The 22636-nt window shown below is 43.5% G+C and overlaps 2 protein-coding genes across 5 annotated transcripts; both read right to left on the reverse strand.

The window, feature by feature from the left end:
• Nucleotides 1–1284: 1284 nt before the first annotated feature.
• LOC139625512 (interferon alpha/beta receptor 2-like) lies at nt 1285–9340 on the reverse strand. 2 transcript variants are annotated; one of them, XR_011691907.1, is made up of 8 exons: nt 9132–9340; nt 8752–8884; nt 7265–7440; nt 6922–7082; nt 3962–4124; nt 3372–3472; nt 2711–2883; nt 1285–1782 (listed from the first exon to the last, which is right to left on the reverse strand). XR_011691907.1 is itself a non-coding variant. In XM_071485554.1 (7 exons), the coding sequence occupies exons 1-7, from the start codon at nt 9193–9195 to the stop codon at nt 2794–2796; spliced, it is 888 nt and encodes a 295-aa protein (XP_071341655.1). In that variant the 5' UTR covers nt 9196–9340; the 3' UTR covers nt 1285–2793. The 2 variants fall into 2 exon arrangements, 1 of the variants encoding a protein (XP_071341655.1); XM_071485554.1 differs by having other exon boundaries at nt 1285–2883.
• Nucleotides 9341–9410: 70 nt separating this feature from the next.
• LOC139625481 (interferon alpha/beta receptor 2-like) lies at nt 9411–22635 on the reverse strand. 3 transcript variants are annotated; one of them, XM_071485508.1, is made up of 8 exons: nt 22497–22635; nt 21945–22104; nt 19587–19716; nt 19034–19209; nt 15385–15536; nt 14775–14934; nt 14171–14286; nt 9411–11427 (listed from the first exon to the last, which is right to left on the reverse strand). In XM_071485508.1, exons 2-8 carry the CDS (start codon nt 22018–22020, stop codon nt 10780–10782), a joined length of 1458 nt encoding a protein of 485 aa, XP_071341609.1. In that variant the 5' UTR covers nt 22021–22104; nt 22497–22635; the 3' UTR covers nt 9411–10779. The 3 variants fall into 3 exon arrangements, with proteins under 3 accessions (XP_071341609.1, XP_071341618.1, XP_071341626.1); XM_071485517.1 differs by having other exon boundaries at nt 21945–22070; nt 22497–22612; XM_071485525.1 differs by lacking the exon at nt 19587–19716 and having other exon boundaries at nt 21945–22070; nt 22497–22614.
• Nucleotide 22636: the final 1 nt, after the last annotated feature.

Raw genomic sequence — 22636 nt, forward strand, 5'->3', positions numbered from 1 at the left:
TCAGTGACAACAGGTGTTTGACTTCATGACATCATACATGCTGGTTTGAAACTGTGGCCCAAATCCAGTCCCTGCAGAGGGAGCAAATACACTGCTGAGCTTTGGGACGGTGTCACCTTTCTCTGATGGAAACACGAAATTCATTGTTACCCAGAATATTTACAGTGAACTGTAATTAAATCAGTAAAAAGATGATCTTATACACAGAAGATGTAGGTTAATGTGCAGTGACATGGCTTCATCACATTCATGACATAAGAAGCTTGTGAAAGAAAAAATATTAATTCAATAATTAAAAACTCAATCCCATGATTCTTTGGCCACATTTCTTATTTGTTGTACATTTTTTGTTTGCCATTTTAATCTGATTTTAATCTGAGTCTTAATCTGATTATAATCGTAATTTTAATCTGATTATAATCTGAATCTTGATTTGATTAGAGCCTTATTTTTTCCCATAGTTCTTGACATTATCAGGTCAATATGTACAAAACACATTCATTGTTTTCTCTGGTACACAGCGACATTTTTATCCCATAATCTCATCATGTGGGCATGAAAACAGTCACATGTGTGTCTGCAGTGAGACAGTACTCACTCACTCTGTCTCAACGTTTTTAATGAACCAAACATGAAGCCAATGATGTGTTCTTCCCTTACGGAAAAACATGCAAATGCAGTGTTTAATGATCTCACATGTCATTGTCATTGTTTTTGTTGTTTGTCTCTTTAGTGATGGTATGGTATCTCCCACTGACCTGAGCTACATTCAGTCATTTTTCTGACTGAATGTAGCATCCCCACGCAGCACAATAAACCATGTTGCAGCCTATATGTAAGACAGAAGACAGACACAAACAACTTAACATGCTATTCATGTTTCTGGGTTTATTGGAGATTTATTAAATGAATATTCACCTGTCAATCTCCTGCTCTCTTATCTTAAAGTCATAAAGATGACATTAGTCATTAAGCTCAATTAACCCCCAGTTACAATGGGATTACTGAAAGAAATATGAGAAAATTAAATCTGATCTGAATTTTGAAACTTTCTGTTATCCAAGGTGAGTTTAGCCTAAAAATGTCAACAAGGTAGCTGGTGCTAGCTGTTATCCACAAACATAAACTGTGGCTGTATCCAAAATCACTCACTACTCATTCTATAGTCCACTGTATGAGTTCACCATTCTGTAGTGCTCTGTCTGAATATATAGTGAGAATTATTAATACCCTATATAGAGACTCATAGTATCCCACAATACATCATAAAAAGTAGTGTACAACTGATTGGTTAGGTTTGTTTATTCCCATGTCCCCCATCCATTTTTTGTTGTTGTTATCACTTCACTTTCTTTATTGGACACAATTTTATATTCAGAGGGACAAACACAGAGAAACAAATAAAAGACAAAAAAAGTCACATTTACATGTTATTGTTTAAATTCATTAATAAAATGCAGGATTGTTTTTCTTCAAAGTAAACAATCCCGATGGAGGGTTAGGGTTAGGGTTAGGGTTAGGGTGATAGAGTCTGGAGATGGATGGCCGGCGTGGAGATAGCAGGTGAATAGCAGGTGAGTAGCAGGTGTCAGCACTGGTGCAGGTGTGTGTCTGTGTGTGTGTCTGTGAGTTCTCCTGAATTCTCCTGAGTTCTTATGTATTCCCCTGGGTTCTCCTGTTTTCACAGGTGGATGTTGTTCTCTCCTGGACGGACACTGAACCACATCCACCAGCTGTGGGTGCAGCAGTTTTCTTCCAGCTCCGAGCTCTTGCTCATTTTTCCTGCAGTAAATCAAAATCAGGAAATGTGTCTGTTCTGTGTCATCAGAGTTTAAGACTGAAGGATCCTGACGTTACCGAACACCAGATATTCTTTATTTGTACCAGATACACTGTGTGGATGTTCCTTGAAGCTTACGTCAGGTGTGAAACTGTTATACTGATTCAGTCTAAGTGTCCACCCACCAGTTCTACTGAGGTCACTATGAATGGGCTGTTTGTGTCTGAGCCCCCTCCACATACCCCCTCCACGTTTGGATGTTGAGGACTGAACATTATCACTGCACTTTAGTTGACTTTAATGAGAGAGTGCACAGAGAGAATACGTGTTTCTTCTGCTCCTGTCAGACTGAATCAGTGTCTGTTGGTCTCAGGTTGATTTATTGGTGATTGATTGATGATATTCTCACACTAAAACCTTCAGGTTTACAAACATGAGCACGTACATACAGACAGACCAAAGTTAACTTCAGTGCTCTACAAGGTGTTCTGATGAAGAGCTCAACGAAGACACATGACAACAGCCTGTCAGAGTGAGCAGTGATCATGTGACCTGCTCACCTGTCACAGGACAGCAGGCAGGACAGCAGTGATGATAACAAACCTGATGTTTGAGGTCGTACCTGTCTCAGGTGGTGACTCACTTCAGTTTATTTTCACTTCCTGTTTCTCCTCATGTGATCCAGTTTTCAAACAATAACTTCATTCACAGGTAACTGGAGGTTATGGAGGCTTAATGCTGCCATAGACCAGCAGAGCAGTGCCACAATATCATGACAGGACTGTTTCAGAACATGTCAACTTTTAACGTTAGAACATGATAATGGTCTGTTTCCTGTTTCTGCTGTGGCACCAATAAACCTCCATAAGAGACGAAGACGTAATATAACAAAGACATCTCACTCACATCTCACTAAATCATGAACTTTACCCTTAACTTCTTCTAATTCTCAAAACCAGTTGGCCTCCTCAGGTGTGGAACCTCGGCCCACTCCCTCCAACATATCTTTAATGTCATTCACAGTGATCCCCTCCCCCCTCAGAGCTGCTCCTGAGCGGTGGGGTCAGGCTGTGGGGGGTCTGAAGCCAGTCTTTATGCTGCCGCTGTGTGTGATTAGAGATAAGAAACACAGTCAGTCACATAATGAGAGCTTGTTCCACTGCAGTGAAAGAACCAGTCCCCTCCCTGTTACTGCAGCAGCTGCTCACTCTCACACAACACAACCATGAATATTAACAATCACCTTGGTGATGTGGGAGGAGGTCCTGCCTCCATCTACATCACCAAGGTGACAAATCACCTGACACACGTTTATAGATTTACTTCTCAAACCCTCCAGCTGTACCTGACACTCACAGTCAGTGAGAACACACAGTGAAGATGTTCCACACAGAACAATGTGTTTCACAAAGGGCTGAACTATAGGATCAAAACTTAATTAATTGACAATGAGGTGATGAACTGATCAGTAAAATGTGGCTGACTGGGCTGAATGGAGAACACTGGTCTTTGTTCAGTCAGCTGCAGCCTCAGACACGTCAGGAGCTAAACTCTACACCACCCTCCACGTCCCAAACGCTGCATCAGTTACCAGAGTCCTGGATGAGTTCAGCCGACCACTGTGAACAACCAGTCCAGTGAGGAGGAGTCCCAGCACACAGGAGGCCCCCAGCAGGCCAAGGATCACGTACACTGTAAAACAAGACCAGACCCTGACACTCTGCTGGAATAAACACGTTTTAATTAGCATGTGGCGAACTGTGCTCAGAGAGGAACTGTTAGATTCAAATGAAGTTCCTCTTTCAGCCTTTTAGCCTGGAGCCAAGGACACTGAGAGGAACTGCAGCCTGCTGAGTATCATCAGCATCAGGGCCAATTAGGTCTACCTTAGCTGGTGGTTCCTGATCAACTGACAGGTGAGTTCTCAGTACTAACACTACACCTGCCCATGTGGACATTAAAACTGTGACTGGGGACAGAGGAACTTGTTTGTAGAGAGTGAGGACTCACTCACATTTAAAGAATGAAAAGTTCATGTGTTCAGACTCAGAAAGCTCGTGTGTTCAGACTCAGACAGACAGACAGACAGACAGAGGAGTGTGATCAGGACATCTGGTAAAAACCTGTGGGCGGACCCACACTTTTCACTCTGAACAGTGACACTACAACACAGTGACATACATGAGCCTGTGGATGGAGGAGGGCTAGTGAAGGCACAGTGAGGTGGACTGGACACAGAGCTGGAGCGGAAGAGGGTGGTCACAGAGACGGTCACACAGTACTCCACACCTGGCTGCAGGTACGTGATCATGGTCTCCTCAGTGTAAGGCAGATTCAGTGTGAACTGAAACACAAACCAGGACACAACAAACCTCTTCAGCCACAGAATGAGACACATGTCAAGACAAGAAATTATTTATTGTTTCAAAAATAAGTGTTAGAAAGTTCTTCAAAGTCCACATTTCACTCTTCTGTGTTTTATCTGAAATGTTGATATCCATAAGAACATCTGTGTGACGACAGGTCAGTGAGCAAATCAGAGGAGAGGATCTGAATGACGACAGGTCAGTGAGCAAATCAGAGGAGAGGATCTGAATGACGACAGGTCAGTGAGCAAATCAGAGGAGAGGATCTGAATGACGACAGGTCAGTGAGCCAATCAGAGGAGAGGATCTGAGTGACGACAGGTCAGTGAGCCAATCAGAGGAGAGGATCTGAGTGACGACAGGTCAGTGAGCCAATTAGAGTTGAGGATCTGATCGAGACCTGAGTCTAGGATCAAGATAAAACCTGAGCTTGTAGTGTTCACTCTCAGAATGACCACATGTTATTTTTGGTCCTAACTCTGATGTAGAAACAGAACCTGACAGTGTTCTGCTGAGACCAGGGACAGTGAATCCTCCTGTGCTGACACTTTAATCTACCCAGTGACTTTCAGTGTGTGTAAAGATCAAATGAATCCATGATTCATCCTCACACCATTGGGCAGTATGGTTCACGTGGGGGGAGTTGGTACTTTGTCCTGTGGGTGGTGCTCTGTGTTCACCTACTTCTTGTCTCACCACAGAAACAACAGTTTCAACAGAGAGCTGTCACATGTAAGTGTTCACAACAGGAAACACAAAGCAACAACACACAGCCTGGATCACTAATGTGTCTGTTAGCTTGTGTTTTTCCCCCGTCTCTCAGACTGCTTTATATTCTGCCCAGACTGAAGCTACAGATGATGAATCCCTCTTCACTGTTCTCATCAGACTCTGTTTCCTGGAACACAGGAACACGAGCTGGTGAGAGGAGACAAAGGTAAAACCACACGCACTGAAAAACATCTGAGCCATAGACCCACCTCTAAATTCTGATTGGCTGATCTAATACAGCAGAGCTGCTTTGTGGGTTTACAGTTTTGATTTCTCAGTATTTCACAGTGCTGCGAGTTTCATATGGTTCAAACATAATCTGAGAGAAACACGGGAGGGTTCAACAGTTTCAGGTGTGTGTCAGTGTCCTCCTCTGAGACAGGAAACAACCATGGTAATGGGACATGTGACCAAAGATCTGCTGGATAGAAAGAGTTATCACTGTCCCAGAGAACCAGAGAGTCAGGGAACCAGAGCAGGGTATATATAGAAATCCTGAAGTTACATTTAATGCATTTTAATACCTGTTTTAATACTTTCTCAATATTTTTTAAAACCAACAAGACATTGAGTTGCAACTGTTTTAATCGGCAAGCTTTCTAACTCTTTTATACTGATTTTGAGATTTATAACACTACACACTCTTGGACAATACAACAGAATTTAAATAGGGAACGTGGGTCAACAAAATAGATTTAGAGACTCAGTGATTTTGAACACATCTTGCATTTTAAAATAAAAAAATGAAAATAAAAAAAAATAAAAAAAATAATAGATTATATAAAATGTTCAATAAAAGGATAATAGTTCCAACAAACTGGCATTCACTACATGAACTGGCTAACCAGTGAACCTGTTTAATACCAGTGTCTAGACACCACAGAACCTCTGCACAGTGTTGGTGGCACTGGTTTGTGGTGATGTAACGGTAGCAGCAGCACAGAAAGTAGAGACTGATAATGCTCTCCGCGTCCGCGCATTCCAGATTTATGGCTAGCACTTTGCATATGTGACTGGAGAGCGTTAACCCCCATCCAGCTGATATAGATGTTGGTTTTTTTTACAAACCGAACAGTAAGTCTTATTCCCTACAACAGGCCTGAGTGAGTGCCAGAGAACCAGAGAAACAGAGAGTCAGAAAGTCAGAGAACCAGAAAGTCAGAGAATCAGAGAACCAAAGAGTCAGAGTCAGGGAACCAGAGAATCAGAAAGTCAGAATCAGGGAACCAGAGAACCAGAGAGTCAGAGAACCAGAGAATCAGAAAGTCAGAATCAGAGAACCAGAGAACCAGAGTCAGAGAACCAGAAAGTCAGGGAACCAGAGAACCAGAAAGTCACAGAGTCAGAAAGTCTGAGAACCACAGAAACAGAGAGTCAGAGAACCAGACAACCAGCGAATCAGAGAGTCAGAGAAACAGAGAGTCAGAGTCAGAGAACCAGAGAGTCAGAGAGTCAGAGAGCCAGATAACCAGAGTCAGAGAACCAGGGAGTAAGGGAACCAGAGAACCAGAGAACCTGATCACGGGACCCTGAACACCCTGACCACCAGACACTGACCACGGTGACCTGATCACCACACCCTGAACACTCGACCCTGTTGTGTTGTATTGCGTGTTGTGTTGTGTAGTGTTGTGTAGCGTAGTGTTGTGTTGTATGCTGTCTTGTGTTGTGTGTTGCGTTGTCTTGTGTTGTGTATTGTGTTGCGTGTTGTGTAGTGAAGTATTGTGTTGTGTTGTGTTGTATTGTGTTGTGTGTTGTGTCGTGTGTAGTGTTGCGTTGTGTGTTGTGTTTTATGTGTTGCAACTCAATAGAAACCATGTATCAGGTTGTAGCAGCTGTTGTCTGCTGGAGACTCTGTTGGTGACACTGAGACCCACAACAGTGTGAACAAGTCTGTACAGTGACCACTGATTGTTCTGTGGGTCACCTCATCACAGGAACATGAGACATTTGGAGAACGTGGAACAGAACGTGGAGTGGAGCTGCTTTCGGTCTGACACATACCTGTGCCCCATCCCTGGTCCTCTGCACTCGCAGCACGACCCCTCTGTAGAGGGTCTTCAGCTGCAGGATCTGCTGGGCACCACTTGTAGCAGGAACTCTGAGCTGCAGTATCAAACAGTTCCCACAGCCAGACACAGACACATCGAGAGGTCCCAACACAGCTGCAGGGAGAAATCAACTCACATTCACTCAACTGGGAAGACAGCAATCACAAGACAAGTAAACACAGTTTAAAGAGATTAAGCAAAGATGGCCGCCATTGGAGGGATGGTGAAGGAGATGTTTCGTTCCATCTCTCTAAGAAAAGTGTGTGTCTGTGTGTGAATGTGTTGTGGTGACTCACTGTCTGACAGAGGCTGGAACCACTCTGACACAGTCCAGTTTGATGTCTGGGTGGGCATGAAGGCCTGGATACGGGCTCGGTACTGACTGTATGGGTCCTTGAATGCTGTGGTTAGGTTGCAAATCTGTCCGGCCTTCAGCTCCAAACAACCCACCACTGGTCTCCACGAGGACCTCCTTCAAAATAAAAGAAGATACAGATGAATGTAGAGCAGTAAACAGTAGAACATCTGTGTCTGAACTGAGGTGGAGTCCAGGAATCAAATACCTTCAATAAATGCACAGTTTGTTACTTTCCACCACTGGATTGTTGTACAGGAAGTGTTTGACATGAACATCTGGCAACATCTGTCTCACTGAGGCCAAAGACAAGTGATAGTGTATTAAGTCTAGAGCAGGAGGTCTGGATCATCATGGTGGATGAATCCTGATGTTTGTGGTCTCCTGACTCTTTAGTTTGGTCCTTAGTGAAATATCTCAACGGATTGACAGAGTCATATTCCCCTGAGGATAAACTGTAGTAACCTTGATCTTCCTAATCAGAGCTTGGGTTTATGGCAAAACTAATGACCTCCTCATCATCTTCAGCTGCACCATGTGTTCAGTGCTGATGTCATCATTATGGTATTATGATATTATTACTTGGTAAAACACTGGTCAGGACACATAACACATGGGCACAAATACTCTAAGTATTTCTCCCAGGTTCGAATCCCAGCTGGCTGGACTCTTTCCTGCATGTCATTCCCCTTTTCTCTGTCCCATCTCTTTAATACTGCCTCCTGTCGTTCGATCTCGTCACTCTGGATTGTTTCATTACCTATACCCATTCTGCGCTGGTGATCAAAACACATACCATTTAAGTTAATCTTTGCGGCATCAGTTTCTCCACCAAACTCACAACTTTATCACCGAATCCAGACAAGTGGTCACTTGATTCTGGTTCCACCACCACTTCTGTCAAATACTTTCCTTGTCTGGCATATCGCCTATTCATTACTCAGGACACTCTTTCAGACTCAGAGAATCACTTGAGCTTGGCATTCAAGAACATTTCATACAATCATAAGTACATGGTCTTCCCAACCATATCATCGCAACATCTGTTCGGACCTTAAAGATCTCAGAGATGTTCAAGCTCATCTCAAGTAAATGGAGCTTTTTGGGGGTTCTCCTCTGCCCAGGTGCTGCAACAGATTCCCCACGAAGCCTTCAGACACTACATCCAAAATCAAGACGGGAACCACAAGAACACATTCATCCATCTGTTCAATAAATCTTTCAAACGTACCCTGTTGATGGTGTGGTCCTTGCTAGTGAAGATGACATAATTTTAAAATGAGCCTTTGTGTTATTGGTGCTTTGTCTAGTAACAATCAGTGATTCAGCAGTTGGACATCAGCAGCTCAGCAGAGACTCGTAAATACTGGCCCTAAGTATGATCACCTCTCTTCCTTTATCTGAGCTTCATCATGCTGGACTCAATACCTTTGATGGACGATTTGGACAGTGAAGTGGGCGTTGGGGGGGGTCCCAGGACCTGGCAGGAAGCTGAGTATATGCTCCATGTTGAAGGAAGAGATGGAGACGTTGGAAGGTGCTGAGAGAGAAACACCAAGGACTGCAGAGAGGGAGAGAGTAGGAACATAAACCTCACCTTTACACACATCAACATCCACATACACACATCTATATACACTATGTACACAACGTCCATATACACACATCTATATACACGTCACCCATATACACACACATCTATAGATGTAAAAACAACACCACTGATAAAGGTTTAGGGGACAAAGCTCAGTACACAAGCAGCTCAGTGTTCAAAGACATGCATCATTTAACATCTAACTTCTTCCCACCTTCAGTCCATGGAGCATTACCCAGGCGTAATTGCAGAAGAAGAAGCATCCACATCTCCATCATTCCTCCATGGACTGTGTTATGGCTCGCAGTTCTTACAGATGTTAAGGTTCTTGTTTTTGGGTTAGAGCACACAACATGTGTGGGGTCTGGGAGACTGACACTGGTTGTTATGATGTAGACGGCTGAGTTTCTGTTTCCCCTGAAGTCCCTCCCTGTGCACTAAACTGAGCAGGCAGTCACTGGTTCACACTGCAGTCAGTAAAGTGTGCCTCACCTTCACTTTTTTCAGAGTTTTATTCATTGTTGTTATCATGACAACATGTTTGCGATGTACCACATGAACCACAATTCACACATGGAAGATTTGTTGCTGTTACTGCAACAATACGATTGATACAACATGAAACACTATTTAAATGTTACTGTTATTGTGAAATATACATGTTTGTGGCTGAACACTGAGTTACATGAGACTTGAATAACTTGACACTGAGGCAATAAATGATGAGATTTTACAGTCAGTACAAAAATACAAAACTGTCACAGTTATAGGATTTGATTATATTGTTCATATTTTTGGCTGATGAGTGCATAGTGAAACCTGTAATAATTAATGTGACCTAACTCTGCTGCTGTGACTTCAGATAAGTGCAATGTTAACATGATTTTACACTGGCCACGTTAGCAAATAAAGAAAAATACGAATACATCCATGAAATAATCCACTGTACAAACAATCCCTGATTCTAAATCAATCAAAGTTTCAAAAATGGCTGACGATTTGTTTTGTGATGAATAACTCATCACTGAGCAGTGTGAGCTCTTCAGTAACCACATCCTGTGGACCCTTTAGGGAAACAACTGTCTCCTTAGCTGTTTTCACAAATTCAGTTTTCAGAGCATGTGGAGGGAGAACGTTTGAAGATAGATATGTTGTCACACTGGTGAATGTCACCAGTGAAATTCAAAAGAACAGTTGATGAAATATTGTAAAGTGTTCCCACTTCGGAGAGAGCAAGAGAAAAAACCTGAAGTCAAAATAAACAGTTTTCTCGCTGCTCCAGCTGTATGTGCTGAGGTATCTGTCAGTGAAGTTAAATACATCAGGTACATCTGCTCCCTGCAGAGAAGCAAAACAAAAACCTCATAATAAAACCTTAAAAGTCATCCAGTGGCGCCAGGAACGTTGCTGCTTCTATCAAATCCAAACAAAATGTCTTAAAACAACTGAAAGTTTCAGGCCTGAAATATCAAGTGTTCCTTTATGAAGTTCATTGTCCAACAGCTGTTTGAACTGTGACACATTTTCTGCATCAGTCTGATGGGCTGTGTGTGTCTGACATCCTGGACGCTACAGTGAGGATCCTTCTCTCCAGGCTGGGATTTATTTACAGTTAAGTATAAGATGGTCTTGAAACAACATCTTACCCCCCCGGGGGTGGGGGGGTGGGGGCACAGAGACTTGGTATGATGGAGAGTGGACTCTGTGGCCTGGAAGCTGCCAACATGCAAACACAATCATACAACAAATAAAAGTCAAAGTCAATAATGTAAGGAACATCATGATGCATGGTGGAGGAAAATGATGAACACAGTCAGGATCAGCTCAGAGTCAGGATCAAGATCAGGATCAGGATCAGACCTCTATAATAAGTTCTTTAAGACATCAGTAGATGGACGCCCCATATATCCAGGGTACTCTTCTTCCTCCTTCTCCTCCTCTTCATCAGCAGAGCAGGAAACGATTTCCATGGTAACTTCCTTGGTTTGTGAGGGCTGAACTGAGGTGATCTTGACCTCCTCTGAGGCTGACTGAGACTCCTCTTCCTCCTCCTCTTCTTCCTCATGTCTGCCAAAGGTTAATGTGAGGAGGTTCACGTCCTGACTGTCCTCCTCCCCCTCCCTACCTGTCTGGACTGGTCCTACAGTCATACTGTGTGTGTCTGTGTGTGTGCTCAGTGTGTGCTTCAGCCCAGCTCTGGAATGTGTCTCTGTTGAAACTAGGACTTCAGGCTGAGGTGGATGGAAGAGCTCTGGTTCAGGCTTGGGGGATAAAGATGATGAAGATGAGGAAGAAGAGGAGAGGAGGTTGGTGCCCACCCTCAGTTTATAACCTCCTCTGCTGTCACCAGTTTTGTCTGTCCCTCCCTCCTCATCACTCTCCTCTGATGATGAAGGGCTGCTCCTCTTCTCACCTGAGGGGGGCAGCACTGCTTTAACATTCAGGAGGGAGGACAGAGATGCTCTGCAGGGAGCGATGACCAGGACGTCATCTATGTGATGGATGGAGGTCTGGACAAGAAACAGACAGAGCAGGAGGAAGACGTTGAGACAGAGACAGCTGATCTTCAATCACAACTGAAAACTTCAAAAACAGTGAACACATCACTGAGTTCTGACAGGTGATGAATAAATGAATGAATGAACGATTTGTTGTTGCTTCTGACAATGAACAGTTTCAGGACATTTTCCTCTGGTTTACTGTGTTTGTCAGTCATCATTTGAACTAATTATTGAATTTGATTAATTCAAAGTTAATTGTAACAGATTTATTGTTCTGGTCTGTAAAATATAAAACTATATAAAACACCTTCACCTCCACTCAGTCAGTTTATAATATAACACAAACTTCTTACATGTGATGATTAACAACACTCATCTGTACAAACAGATGACCCTGTGCGCTGTTGTTTGGTGTAAATGTATAACTTCAGTTTAATCAGCATCAGAGCAGAAGAGTTCGCCTTCCTCAGGGTTCAGGGTTAAAAAAGTCTTCAGGTGGTTTGACTCTGTTTAAAGGAGTCAGACCACTGACTGGGCTGAATATGTCCCTTCATCTGATGTGACTGAAACTCAGTATGTTCAGGACGTCTGATCAAACACAGTCCAGCTCCTTCCTCCTCATGGTTTTGGCTCTGATCTGCATCGTCAGCTGTGAGACCTGATATAGACAAGTGTGTGTCCAATCATCTGATTCACCACAGGTGGACCCCTGTCCAGGTGTAGAAACATCTGGAGATGATCCAGAGAAATGGAGGAACTTGAGCTAAACTGACAGAGTCACCGTTAAGTGTCTGAAAACTTCTGTCAATGTGATGTTTCAGTTGTTTTTTTTTTTACATTTGAAAAAATGTCTAAGATTCACTATGTCATCATTATTGTTGATTAGACTGATGAGGGAAATGTGATTTTCTGATCAGATTGGAACGTGACACGGTTCAGGTCTGATACTGTCTGACAGTACTGAACTGTATGTGTTCTGATATCTAACAAAGATGAAGCTGTTCTTTCCATGAGCATCAACAGTGTCTCTCTCAGCTATGGAAATGTCAGTGCATCATATGAACTGCTGAGAGGTTTGGGTGAGAAACCACCAGCCTCACTGTTCATCTGTTTGCCACATTTGAGTTCTGTCTAAGGGGAACCCCCCTCCACATCTCTCTGTCACCCTGTCTGACTTTAGGCCATTAATGATGGAACATGAAACTGTAGCCGATGTGCTCAAATACCACTAATATAAAAGGTTAACGGCAGCCCACATTCTGAACAGTTGTTATATCACAGAGCTACAGCAGAATAATGATCTGTGAGCTCACTAATTCACACAGCACTGTTTCAGCAGCCATCTTCATCACATGACATCAGGACAACAAAGCATAAATGATACCATTTCAAAATTAGACAGCTATACTGTCTGTCTGCACCTTCATCTGTTTTCATCTATCTGCACCTGTATGCATCTGTCTGCAGCTGTCTTAATCTATCTGCACCTGTATGCATCTGTCTGCAGTTGTCTTAATCTATCTGCACCTGTATGCATCTGTCTGCAACTGTCTTCATCTATCTGTATCTGTCTTCATCTGTCTGCAGCTGGCTGCATCTGTCTGCAGCTGTCTCCATCTGTCTTCATCTGCCTGCAGCTGTCTTGATCTGTCTGCATCTGTCCTCATCTGTCTGCAGCTGTCTTCATCTGTCTGTACCTGTCTTCAACATTCTGCATCTGTCTTCATCTCTCTGCATCTGTTTGTAGCTGTTTTCATCTGTCTTCATCTGTCTGCATCTGTTTTCATTTGTCTGCATCTGTCTTCATCTTGCTGCAGCTGTTTCTGACTGCATCTGCATCTGCTTTCATCTGTCTATCTGTCTCTAGCTTTCTGCAGCTGTCTGCATCTGTCTGCATCTGTCTACATCTGTGTCCATCTGCCTGCAGCTGTCTTCATCTGTCTGCATCTGTCTGCAGCTGACTTCATCTGTCTGCATCTGTTTTCACCTGTCTCCATCTGTTTGCATCTATTTTCATCTGTCTGCAGGTGTCTTCATCTGTCTGCATCTGTCTTCATCTGTCTGTAGCTGTCTGCAGGTGTCTTCATCTGTCTGCAGCTGTCTCCATCTGCCTGTAGCTGTCTTCATCTGTCTGCATCTGTCTCCATCTGCCTGCAGCTGTCTTGATCTGTCTTCATCTGTCTTCATCTGTCTGTAGCTGTCTGCATCTGTTTTCATCTGTCTCCATCTGTTTGCATCTATTTTCATCTGTCTGCAGGTGTCTTCATCCTTCTGCATCTGTCTTCGTCTGTCTGCAGGTGTCTTCATCTGTCTGCATCTGTCTACTGCTGTTTCTGACTGGCTGCACCTGTTTTCATCTGTCTATCTGTCTCTAGCTGTCTGCATGTCTTCATCTCTCTGCAACTGTCTGCATCTGTCTGTAACTGTCTGCAGGTGTCCACAGCTGTCTGTAATTGACTGTAGCTGTCTGCATCTGTCGTTATATGTCTGCAGGTGTTGTCTGGTACACCTGAAAAGATCTCATTGTTTCTCAAGGACTCTTATACCTTCATAATGAATGCAGTGATCCAAAAGTTTAAATCTCCTGATTTTTAAAGGCCTGAGTCATAATTGTCCAACAGTGACCGCTCAATAATTCATCATGTTCCTTCAAATACATAGATAAGAACCTGTTTGGCTTTAAGGGAGCAGTCCTAGTCCCCTTCAAGGACTGCTACCACACTACCACTTCCCCAGTTAAACTGGAACTTACCAGGACCAGTGGTAGTGGTCTCCTCCTCAGACAGATGGAACCAGTGAAGACCAGCACGCCAAAGATCAACACACCCAACATCACCAGCAAACAGAGTCCAGCTGAGATCAATGGGTCTGCAGATGGGGTGGACACAGAATCAGAAGGAGGAGGGAGAAGGAGAACAGAGGTACAGTGTGTACACTGGATCTGCACAGTGCTATGAGCGTAAAGGAAAGGAGGCAGTTTATAGCGGCAGGTTGTTATACTGCAGAAAATCAGTGGACAAATCTGTGCGGGCATTGTTATTGTATAATGTAATGAACATAATTAAGAATTTATTGTCATTAACTGTCAAACAACATCATTTCTATTTCATTATGTGATCATAAAATTAAGCTATGTAACAGTACTCTTAATAATAGCTGGTTTTATTTTCTAGCATTAAAAGCAGAAATAGATGATCTTGATCATATTGAAATGGCCAGGGACAGTGGTCTACTGCAGGGTCCAAAACAGGGTCAGCCAGGGACAGAGTGGGACACTTAATTTTACTGAGAAATTACGAGTTTCGAGGGTTAATAAGCGAGAGTAATCGAAAGCACCTGTGTGGGTGTCCCAGTACCTGTAGGATAGATGCTAGAGGTGAAAGCACATACAGGCTTGCTGTAGTTGGATTCCTTGGACTCCAGTCTAACTGAGAAACAGACTGAGACACAGTACTGTGTGCCAGGGGCCAGATTCTCCAAAACCTGTCCTCTCAGAGACTTAGTGTCCTTGAAGTACTGCACACACAGAGACCACAGACCAGATTCACGAGGAAACAAAATGACAAACACAGTATTACTCCTATTGATTAAAGCAGAGGAGACACATCATTTTACACCAGATCTACACCAACTAACTTTTCATACATTACATGATCGTTTCATGTCACACTTCCATTTCATCTAGCAGTGAGTGAACACTGGGCTTCGGGGATGAGTCCACTGTTCATATTTCATTAGGTGAAATGTAAAAGTACATCTTCATTAAACTTTATCATAGCAGCTGAGATTCTTAAACTCACAGTTGACTGTTTTTTTTTGATTGTGGTGTCTGATAAACCTCAAAACTCATGGATGTGCTACTCAAACCCGACTTCCCGGATGGCATCTTTTCGCCTGTACCTGCAGCAGCACGCCCACATCAACACAGCTGCATAAAGTGGTGTTGTTATAACACTGTGATAGTACCTTGGCTCTGTCTGCACTGTTGCTCCTGATCTTGAGTTTGTAATGAAGTGTGTCCTCATAGACCTGTCTGAGGTGCTCCATGGGAGGCTGAAGGTCCACACACAGGTCTCTGCCACAGGGTTTCACAGTCAGCAGTGGCGGGTCCAGGTGAGCTGGAAGACACACAGGCATTAGAGATAGTTAAATTACATAAACTCAGATTTTCATCACATGACCCAATCACTTCACACATTTGTCATGTCACAAGGAACAAAGAGCTGAAAATAAGGCACATGACATAACATGAGCACGATGAGTGTCAGTGTCTTTCTGTCTTTACACTTCTTTAGCTGCTTGTGTGCAAATGATAACCATTAATACAATTTATCAATTCATTTTAATGCTATGAGAAACTTGATAACCATAAACTTGTGTCAGCCAAAGATTCTCTCTGAGGGGAGAACCTCCACTCTGTAACACCATTGTATGACTGCCTGTGGACTGTAGTGTTTCTCTCAAGCTGATTGCATCACTTCTTTTAGGAGTCGCTTTGTCCCTGTTTAACTATCATTCCTATCAGATCAATAATTTAACCTTATAAAGTTTTGAACCAGAACCTCCAATACTTAGATCAAGTAGCTCATGAAAAATAAGATGTGTCATGTTAAGTTGGCAGCAGCTGTTATTTCAACGTGTCAGTAGATATTGGTAAATCTACTCAGTACGAGCAGAAAGTTAAAAAAAAAAAAAAAACATGATCAGTGCATCCCTGTAATTTTATTAAGATGTTACCAAAAATTCACTGAAAAGAACGGAAGACATAAACATACTGTTTATGCTGAAGTCACTTTCCAATTCAAGTGAAAGGGAAACATATAAACACTTCCCATAACAAATACAATAAAGCATTTTACTGAAGCCTGCGAATGTGGTTTTAGAACTTCTCTCAGTCTAGCCCCTCCCCTAGGACTGATTTGCTTTGAAAGAAACTTCTAGGGGCTATTGCCCCCAACAGCACAGGTCCCACGATCACGGACAAACCCCTCTACCACATCAAGGTGGCAATTCTGGGAGGGGAATCATAAAACCCTAATGGGATGAGATTGATGGAGCTGTAGAAGCTCTCCCAGAAAAGGGAACCTGGCCACCCTGCTGGAGCCAGACCTGGGAGGGGAGCTAGCAGGCAAGGACCTTGACCTACGGGGCCTGTATGGGCTCAGCCTAAAAGAGTGGCATACAGCCACCTCCTCATGGGCCCACCACCTGCTGGGATAAGCATCGGGATTGGGATGCTTTGCAAACCAGGTGGCAAGCAAAGGTGACGACCTGGGTGGGCTGATTCCTGGCATCACAAGTTCTAAGGACATGTCACCTCTCTGGTGGGGAAGGAACCTGCCAACTATGTATGGTTGGGCTCTCTTCTATGCATAACACAGGTTCTGGACCAAAACTCCTAGAGAGGGGCTGAACTCTCTTCTTTTCTAGAATTCCCCAAGATAATAAGCGCCAGACAGGTGTGAGGACACTCACAAGCCCCCCCAGTTGAGTGCTGCCCTGTTGGGTTATGTCTCCAGAGAACATCAGAGTTGTGCATGTGTGCTTCTGTGCTCCAGACTACCCGGCCTTCTTGGTGTCTCTGCATGGTGTCCTGGAAAGGTTTCTGCCCAATGCTCATGTGAGCAATTATGGAGAAATCTGGTGGGACGATGTTGGGAGGAACGGCCTGCCTTCCATTATCGAACCTGAGCTGTGTTTTGTTATTGGACTTCTGTCATAGTTATAGTTTGGCCATAACAAACACCTTGTTTGAGCTTAAGGTAGTTCTTAAGTGTACCTGGTACCAGAACACCTTAGGCCAAAAATTGACTGACTTTGAGGTTGTATCATCAGACCTGCGGCTGTATGTCTTTGGCACTCAGGTGAAGAGAGGGGCAGAGCTGTTAAGTGATCACCACCTAGTGGTGAGATTGATCAGATACTGGGGAAAGTTGCTGGTCAGCCCTGGGGAAACCCAAATGAGTAGTGAGGTGAACTGTGCATGTCTGGAGGAGACCTCTATCCTTCAACTCCCACCTCTAGTAGGACTTCTTGTGCATCCTGAGGGAGGTTGGCGATGCAGAGTCCAAGTGGTCCATGTTGAAAGCCTCCACTGCAGAGATGGCAGAAGCAGCAGACAGGTACTGGGTGGCCAGAAGGACTGAAGCTTCATCTTCAGGCTAAAGAAAAGGGCTTTTGGTTGGCCTGAAGGAAGTTGTGACAAACAGCCCATTGACTCAGGAAGGGAGAGCAGGGCTTGGCTCAAGCTGTGTTCTGCCAGAGATGATAACTGTTGACCCGGATTGGGGCTACAGTCAAGTGGTGGAGAGAGCACTATGAGGTGCCCCTAAACCTGACCAACACTTTCTTTGTGGAGGACACTGAAGACTTGGAGGAAGACTCACCACTATCCCTGAAAGAGGTCAGTAAGGCAGTAAAAATGCTCCTTGGCAGCAAGGCACCAGATGTGGATGCTTTTACCTTGTGATGCTGAAGGCTCTGGACATTATGGAGCTGTCTTGGCTGACACGCTCCTTCAATACCATGTGGAGGTTGGGGGTAGTAACTGTGCAGTGGCAGATTGGGTTGGTGGTTCTCATTTTCAAAAGAGAAAAGGCAAAGCTTTTGACCAGTTGATCTATGTTCCAACCCTCACCTATGGTCATGAGCTCTGGGTAGTGACTAAAAGAACAAGATTGTGGATACAAGTGGCTGAAATGAGTTTCCTCTGTAGGGTGTCTGGGCTCAGCCTTTGGGATAGGGTGAGGAGCTTGGCCATCCACAGAGAGTTTGGAGAAGTGTCGCTGGTCCTTGACGTTGAAAGGAGTCAGTTGAGGCATCTGAGCAGGATGACTCCTTGGTGCCCTCCTTTGGAGGTTTTCCAGACACATCTAACTGGGAGGAGACCTCTGGGTAGACCCAGACCTCAGCAAAGGTATTACATATCCCATCTGTCCAGGGAATGCCTCAGGAACCTCCCAGAGGAGCAGGAAAACATTGACGGGAAGAGGACATCTGGAATACACTGTTTATGCTGACCCAAAACCAGACATCAGATGCAGTCAAACAGTCCTGTAGTGGTACACTAAGAGCTAACTGGGCTTAAACTTAGAAATTAGAAATTTTCTAAAATAAAAAAGGATGTTGGAAGTGTTTTTCTTTATGTGAGGGTATTCAGATTTCTCATTCAGCCAAGTATGAGCTGGAGAAATATTCACAGAATTCTACAGACACTAACAGTGAATTTGTAAATATGACACAAAGGAGGCAAGGGCTGAAAGAGCAGATTATTTTCATTCTTGATTGATCTGTTGATTATTTTTTCAATTAATCATTTAATTTATTCTTTCAAATGTCATGAAACTTTGACAAATGCACAAAGTGACTTCTCCTGAATTGTTGTAGTTTATTATTGTCCTTTTGGAAATTTGTCAGGATTCACTAGAACTGAAACATGTTGCTAATAAAAAGAATCTGCTTTAGCTGGTGTAAGGCGCAGTACACGTGCTGACAACAGAACTAGACACCAGGAAACACCTTGAAAAGAATTAGATGACCAAAGGAGAGAACTGGACATCTCCATCTTGGTTCCCTTTAATATAACATCATCTTGTTTCAGTGCAGGGCCACTCACTATCTCTGATGGGTATAAATTCACTGTGGGTCACCGGTTGTGAGGGTTGTCCTCCCAGCCACGCTGTCACCCGGACTAAGTAGGCTTGGCTCAGGTCAGGGAAGGCATCCGTTAGGTTGCAAACCAGGGGGTGGCGGACACGCTCACAGCCAGACACTGGCACCCAGGATGTTCCCCTACAGAGGACCAAGGAGGTGGGAAAGAAGCAGAGTGGTGAATAGAACTGAGTTTTTTTTATTCCTCTGCATTAAAGTGTCTGTTAATGTGATGACTGCTGAAGTCACTGTTTCACATCAAAGGCCTACAGGTGCCTACACCTACACCTACTGTGGATGAACAACAGAAGACACAATGTTTCAGACTGTGGCAGACTGTCTCTGATCTGTTTGTGTGTTTGTGTGTGTGTGTGTGTGTGTGTGTGTGTGTGTGTGTGTGTGTGTGTGTGTGTGTGTGTGTGTGTGTGTGTGACCTGTTGTACACCTGCATGCAGCAGATTCACCGGGACATTGTTGGTACACACACAAGTCACAACACACACACAGATTAAACCCACTTGTCTGTGTTGAATGTGATGTTGTAGTGGACTCCAGTAGGGGTCCCTGGTCCAGGCTGCCATTTCAACATGTGTCTTAGATAGACTGAGTTCAGGGTGAGGTTGACAGGCTGGGGCACTTCTTTCATAACTGGAATACAAACAGGACATCACATGGAAGTGTTAATACAAACATGTACCTGTCATGAGCAAAACTCCACATGCACAGGAATATTAATGATAAGGTGCTGGTTGGCCACAGGAACAACTAAAATGAAAATAAACTTGGCCACTGCACGCTGAGACAACTTCACTGTGATTTTTATTGAGAGCCAACAATGTGTTGCTCCTGTGGCTTCCTCAGTGTGCGTTAGTCAGGTTTAGTTTTCATGCAGGCTGAAGTTTTTATGACACTTACAAGGTATTTAAATAAAAATAAGATGTATGAGTAAGAATGGGCTGACTCATTTGACTTGTAACAGTCACTGTATTTACTGCTCCATGCTGAGACAGGCTGAGGAGGTGAACTCCATCCACCTGTACAGGTAAGAAGCACTGCAGCAGACACTCAGCTGTCGGTTTATTAGGAACATCCAGCTCAAACTTTAGCAGCCTACTCCACAGTCCTGTATGTGTTGGGATGTTTGTGTTGAAACTGTGTTGAAGCTGATTCAGCTGTGATCACTGTGTAGGCTGTAGTGTGTGGTGCTGATGAGTCACCATAGACTCAGATCAGTGAGGATGAGCTACATAACAGAAACACCATCAACTATCACACAGGTGAGTCAACACCTCTACACAGCTTCAATAAACACTGAAGAGTAGAGCCTGTCCGCATCAGTCTCAGCTGCACAGAATCTGACCAGCTGCATTCAGTGATGTCACCTGACTCAGTGTCAGGTGTGTCTGAGGAAGATGAGTTAGAAACAACTGTGGGGGTGTGGGGGTGTGGAGGTGACCAGACCTCTGAACCCCCCCCCCATCTCTGCCTGAGACTCAGGGCTACATTAGCTGCTACTAGCATAACACACCCGAATCTCCAGCTGAACTGGTGTCAGTTATTATCATTACTGGGGCTGTGCACCTGTTGGTTTGTACTGTCATGATCTTCACTGTAACAACCAGTCTGACTGTGAACACAGCAGAATAAACAGAGGCTGCAGTCTGAGGAGGAACAAGCAGCTGGCAGAGTGTAAGTGTAAATGACAGGCATCTCCACTCTGTCCACAGGAGCAGAACCTGGGTCATTGTGCTGAGGTACAGTCCAGATAGCGTGGGGTTATATGAAGGGAATTTAAACCATTCACTTACACAGTGATGTGGATCTAAATAACTAATTAGCTCCTGCAGCTTTGATGCAAAAACAAAAACTCTTCATTAGTCACTTATAGAACATGTATCATGGACCAGAGGCAGCTTTCAAGCTAAATGTTTGGTGTCTGTGCAGGGATGGGATGGTGTGTTTTCTCAGTGTGCACCATGTGAAATTACACTGACTTTTTGGCGTGGTCACAGCTGATGTCCCCATATTGTAAAGTGACCATACTGACACTGAAAACAGATGGAGCAACTAACTAACACAGCGAGCCAACCAACCCTGTGACATCACAGGTTATAGTCCTGCAAGATGGCAACGCAAATGCTACAGAAGAAATGACAGAGCTGGTTTTTCATATATGTTCACATTTGTCATGTCTGTAATATACTTGTTGATTAGAGAGGAAATCCATTCAGTAAATCATGTTGATTGGCTGCTTCATGTATATATATATATATATATATATATATATATATATATATACACATATATATAAAACATTTTCTAATTTTCCATTTAAATTAAAAAACATTTATGTCATAAATAAATACAACTTAAGAAAACGGAATTTTCCAATTTTATAATATTGATTCTTTTAAAATGTAAATTGAACTACTACATGTTACATGGACCACACAGCAGGAAGAGTGTGTGGATGAAAATACATATCTCAGTGTTATTGGACTGTGATACTGAATCAGTGAAGGACTCTTTTAAAGAACACAGTCTAAATGAAGATGCACCATGCAGCAGTTTGAAGCCCCAGTCTTTATTAACTTGTCTAGAATAATCAACCTCAAGTTGATTATGTGAACAACAACTGATTTGCTGCTGTTTTCTGTTTGTAGTTCAATCACAGTTGTGCATCCTGTTGTAATGTCAGCTGATTGTCAGCTAACCCTGATTTAAATAGACTTTCAGTGTGCAGGACAATAATATTAATAATAATAATGAAGACTGTCATCTTGTTTCAAATATCGTCTGTCACATATGTGTTTATTTAACGACTAAATTTGTCGTCCTCAGAAGTCACACACAAAACATCATTTGACTGTACTCACCTGACACCACCTGAGGCAGCCATGTGAGCATCCAAATGAGAGTCGTCATGACATCACTGACGCAGAGCCACCGCATCTCTCTGGACTCTTTCACTTTCCATATTACCCAGGTGTGTCAGTGCAGACCTGTAGTCAGATCACATGACTTACTGTTGTCACTCTGTAAGAACAATGTAAAGAGTCAAACTTCACCCATTTTCCTCTGTAGTTATTTCTTTTGTAAACTGAAAACTGAGCCGAATCAAAGCTACACTTAAAAACAACACGTGAACCGTTAGCGGGCTTCGCGTTGTCTCAGTATGTTCGCTAACTCATTCAGGTCACCATTAGTTAACCAACACACTCAGGTTACCGTTCATTTTAAACTACCTGAGCTGCTGAAGACAGACACAGCTGTCTGACAGCGGGTCTGTCTCTACCGGAAACACATCGCTAACTAGCTAACGGATTCGCATTTTCTCTGCCAGAGTGAACCGGAAGCTTCCATAACAAGTCACAGGCTACAGACTGTTCGTCACATACAGGTGTGTGTTTGATAAGGTCGTTTTTTACCTGTAGTTGAGATATAGTCTGAGAAGAAGGGTTCCAGCAGCAGACACACACCGCGCGCAACCGCCCGTTAGTCCACTGCTGCTCCTGCTGCCTTCATGTACCTGTGGGAAAGCTGAATAACCAGAGCAGCACTGAACTGA

Source organism: Trachinotus anak, unplaced genomic scaffold (assembly GCF_046630095.1).
Source record: "Trachinotus anak isolate AG129_WGS33_773 ecotype Australia unplaced genomic scaffold, CSIRO_AGI_Tana_v1 ptg000001l, whole genome shotgun sequence".
Classification (NCBI taxonomy): Eukaryota; Metazoa; Chordata; class Actinopteri; order Carangiformes; family Carangidae; genus Trachinotus; species Trachinotus anak.